The following is a 3,484-nucleotide window of genomic DNA, read 5'->3' on the forward strand; positions in this document are numbered from 1 at the left end:
CTGCCTCACGCTAAAGAAACAGTAGACGGGCTCCTGCCCTATGGGCCTCTTGACTCGGCAACAGTGTTAACATTTCGTCGACTAGGACGAAAAATGTTCGTCGACTACCTTTTTATACTGACGAAAACTAAATAAAAACTAAGCTACGATGACTAAAACTATGACTAAATATACTGACAATTTCGTCAACAAATAAAAACTAGACTAATATGTTAGTGAGGGACGAGTGGAGAAGAGATCCAGTAGAACTTAAAGACAAGTCATTTTATGTTTGGTTGCGCTCGGGTGTTGCGCTCTGAAAATAGCCGATCTACACGCTCACAACGCCTCACGCTGCCACGAGTTGTGACACTGAGCTTGTAAATCAGCTATTTAAAAGATTTTTATACATGTTATACATTTGAAAACTTGGGGACAAATGGGACATTCTGAATAATGAGTACTTTCTACTTTTGGTACTTTAAGTACATTTTGATGCCAATACTTTTGTACTTTTACTCAAGTCAATCTTTAATTCCAGGCTTTTTCCTTGTAACAGAGTATTTCTACATAGAAGTATTGATACTTTTAGTTAAGTAAAACATTTGACCACTGAAGAGATGTATACGATGATGAAAGAGAATTATACTGAAGACAATGTCCATGTTAGGGACTCAATAAGCTTAAGCGGATACAAGAATCAAAGGGGAGCCATGATTAAACTGCTCTATTGACAATGACTGGGATTATCCACTAATTACACATCCCACAGCTATACTATACAGCAGTGGTGGAAAAGTACTCAAATGTTTTACTTAAGTAAAAGTATCAATACTGCAACGTAGAAGTATACTCTGTTGCAAGAAAAAGTCCGGAATTCTAAATGTGCTTGAGTAAAAGTACAAAAAGTATTGAAATCAAAATGTACTTAAAGTACCAAAAGTAAAAGTACTAAAATGTTTGAAAATAGCATCTACAAGCTCACAACGCGATGCTTGTAGATCGGCTATTTTCAAATAGCCTAGATGTAAAACAGGGCTAAAGTGGTTAATGTATGCTTTATAATGTAATATATCTGCAAAGTATAGCAACTAAAGTTTTCAAATAATTGTAGTGGAGTAAAAGTACAATATTTGCCTCTGAGATGTAATGGAGTAGAACTAAAAGTATAGACAATTGGAAATACTTCAGTAAGGTAAAAGTACCTCAAAATTGCACTTAAGTACAGTACTTGTGACCATGCTGTGTGATGTGCAGACTTACTCCCCCCTTGTGGCAGAGCTTCAGTACTGCACCCGGCTGAGGATGCAGCTAGTTGCCATGGCAGCGGTGCTGGCCGCAGGGATGATGCTGAGGAGAGTGGAGAGCAGCTGCATCTCCGGCTGTGCTCTGCAGAACATGCTCATCACCGTGGAGGGCTGTGGACACCTCAGGACCATCAACACCACGGTCTGTGCTGGACAGTGCTACCTGGAGGTAATACTAACAAACTCACTGCTGGCCAAATCTCTTCATCCCGTTAGGGTTCGTTTGGTTCCATTTGTACACTCTCAGAGTTAAATTAAAACTGAGGATGTTATAGTGTAGATTTGGGTTCCCAGAGATTAAAAAAACCAAAGGTATCAAATGGGGGTCCGTGTGGCCCCCATTTGATACAACCCTTTCCCGCTGTGTGGGTCGCGGACCAATTTTTATGGGTCGCGAAAGTATCCTTTCATTTTATACTTTTTTTAAAGTTATAATTTCAAAAGAATTTCAACAATTCACAATTTTTCACGAAGTAAAAACAATTTCAAGCAGTTTTGAAAAGAATTTCATAAATAAATAAATTAAAAAAACAATTAAGAAAAATAACTTTTTTTAAAAAGTGAAAATAGTCGATCTACAAGCTCACAATGTGTCACAGCCGGTAGATTGTCTATTTTGGGTCTCAGGGAGACAGCAAATTTCTCCTTTGGGTCTTGAGCTAAAAGTTTGGAAACCCCTGAACTAATGCATATCAAACTGGGGATTCTTCAAATTAAAAAATATTTAGAATCACTGCTATAACTGCATCCCTTCTGACCACATAATCTTATCTTATCTCCCTGGGGTATTAACCCATTAAAACCGGGAACGCATCTGTGAAACCACTTTAACGATTATTTTATACTTTGACTATTACAAAAAATAGCAGATATACAAGCTCATAGCACGGCACCGAGTGCCACGCTATGAGTTTGTAGATTTGCTATTTTTGAAAAATCGTGATAATGTGTGCAAATCATTGAATGTATATATTGTATATATGTATGTATAAGCAAACATTCACAACTCACATCTTTGTTTCTGGGGGGTCCCTGGAACAACATATTTTGAGATGGGGCTCCGTGGCCAAATAAATATCATTTTGGGGGTCCTTGACATGAAAAATGTCAAATCAGCGTTAATTTTGACAGCAAATTATGATTGTCTTTGTCTTAGTCTTTTGAATAACACACCATTTAGTTTTAGTCCTATTTTAGTCTTCTGAAATTGTTAGTCGACTAAATATCAAAATCTTAGTCAACAAAATTAGCACTGTCGAGAACCACTGATATTATAGCAACATAAGTTAAAAAAATTAAAACTGTTAGGATTTAGAAGACATTTGTAGAATCCCCAGAAGCAAAGATTTGAGATTTGAGTTACAAAGGTTCGCTTTAAAAGCATGACATTTTCATGATTTTTCAAAAAAAATAGCAGATCTACAAGCTCATAGTGCCACGCTATGAGCTTGTAGATCTATTTTTTAATAGCCAAAATAAATCTAAAATGACACTTCCCGGTGGTCTTAACCCATTGAGACCTGTAACGCATCTGTGTCACTTTAGATTTCTTTGGCTATTCAAAAATAGCAGATATACAAGCTCATAGCGCGGCACCGAGTGCCGGGCTACGAGCTACTGCTATTTTTGAAAAATCGTGGAAATTATTTTTTTATATTTTTTTACGAAAAACTGTTAGGATTTAGACATTTTTTATACACGGCCTCAGGTCTTAATGGTCTTAATGCCACTACTAGGCTCCGGTGTTTCTGACGAGGAGGGAGGGCCCCAGGCAGCAGGTGTGCAGCGGAGTCTGGATCTACCAGACGGAGGGACTGAACTCCGCAGAGTGCCAGAGAGGGTTCACCTTCCCAAAGGCCACGGCCTGCGTGTGCGCCACCTGTGACATGGGCACCACCTACTGCGACGACCGCCTGGCACGGGACGCTGTGCAAGAAGACGACTGCTCTCTGACCACTACATAAATGAAACCCAATAGGCTCTATGCACAGCACAGCAGCCATATTATCACTTCCTTCACAGGTGTTACCAATGATACTAATGAAGGCTCTGTTCCATTTAGTGTAGCACAGTGGTTTCCACGACCCCCATAACTCTGAGAGTGTACAAATGGAACCAAATGGACCCGTATTTGTACACTCTCAGAGTTACACACCTGTAGGGGGCCATTTGGAAGCCCATGAGGGTCCCTGGACCCC

General features: G+C 39.3%; 1 protein-coding gene across 1 annotated transcript; it reads left to right on the top strand.

The window, feature by feature from the left end:
- Positions 1-1,218: 1,218 nt before the first annotated feature.
- LOC311050872 (gonadotropin subunit beta-1-like) lies at positions 1,219-3,250 on the top strand (the record flags this gene model as incomplete). The annotated part of the gene is made up of 2 exons (XM_084065069.1): positions 1,219-1,455; positions 3,023-3,250. The coding sequence occupies 2 exons, from the start codon at positions 1,219-1,221 to the stop codon at positions 3,248-3,250; spliced, it is 465 nt and encodes a 154-aa protein (XP_083921195.1).
- Between the last annotated feature and the right edge of the window lie 234 nt (positions 3,251-3,484).

The sequence above is a fragment of the Gymnoscopelus microlampas genome (genome assembly GCF_963454915.1).
Source record: "Gymnoscopelus microlampas genome assembly, chromosome: 1".
NCBI classification, from domain to species: domain Eukaryota; kingdom Metazoa; phylum Chordata; class Actinopteri; order Myctophiformes; family Myctophidae; genus Gymnoscopelus; species Gymnoscopelus microlampas.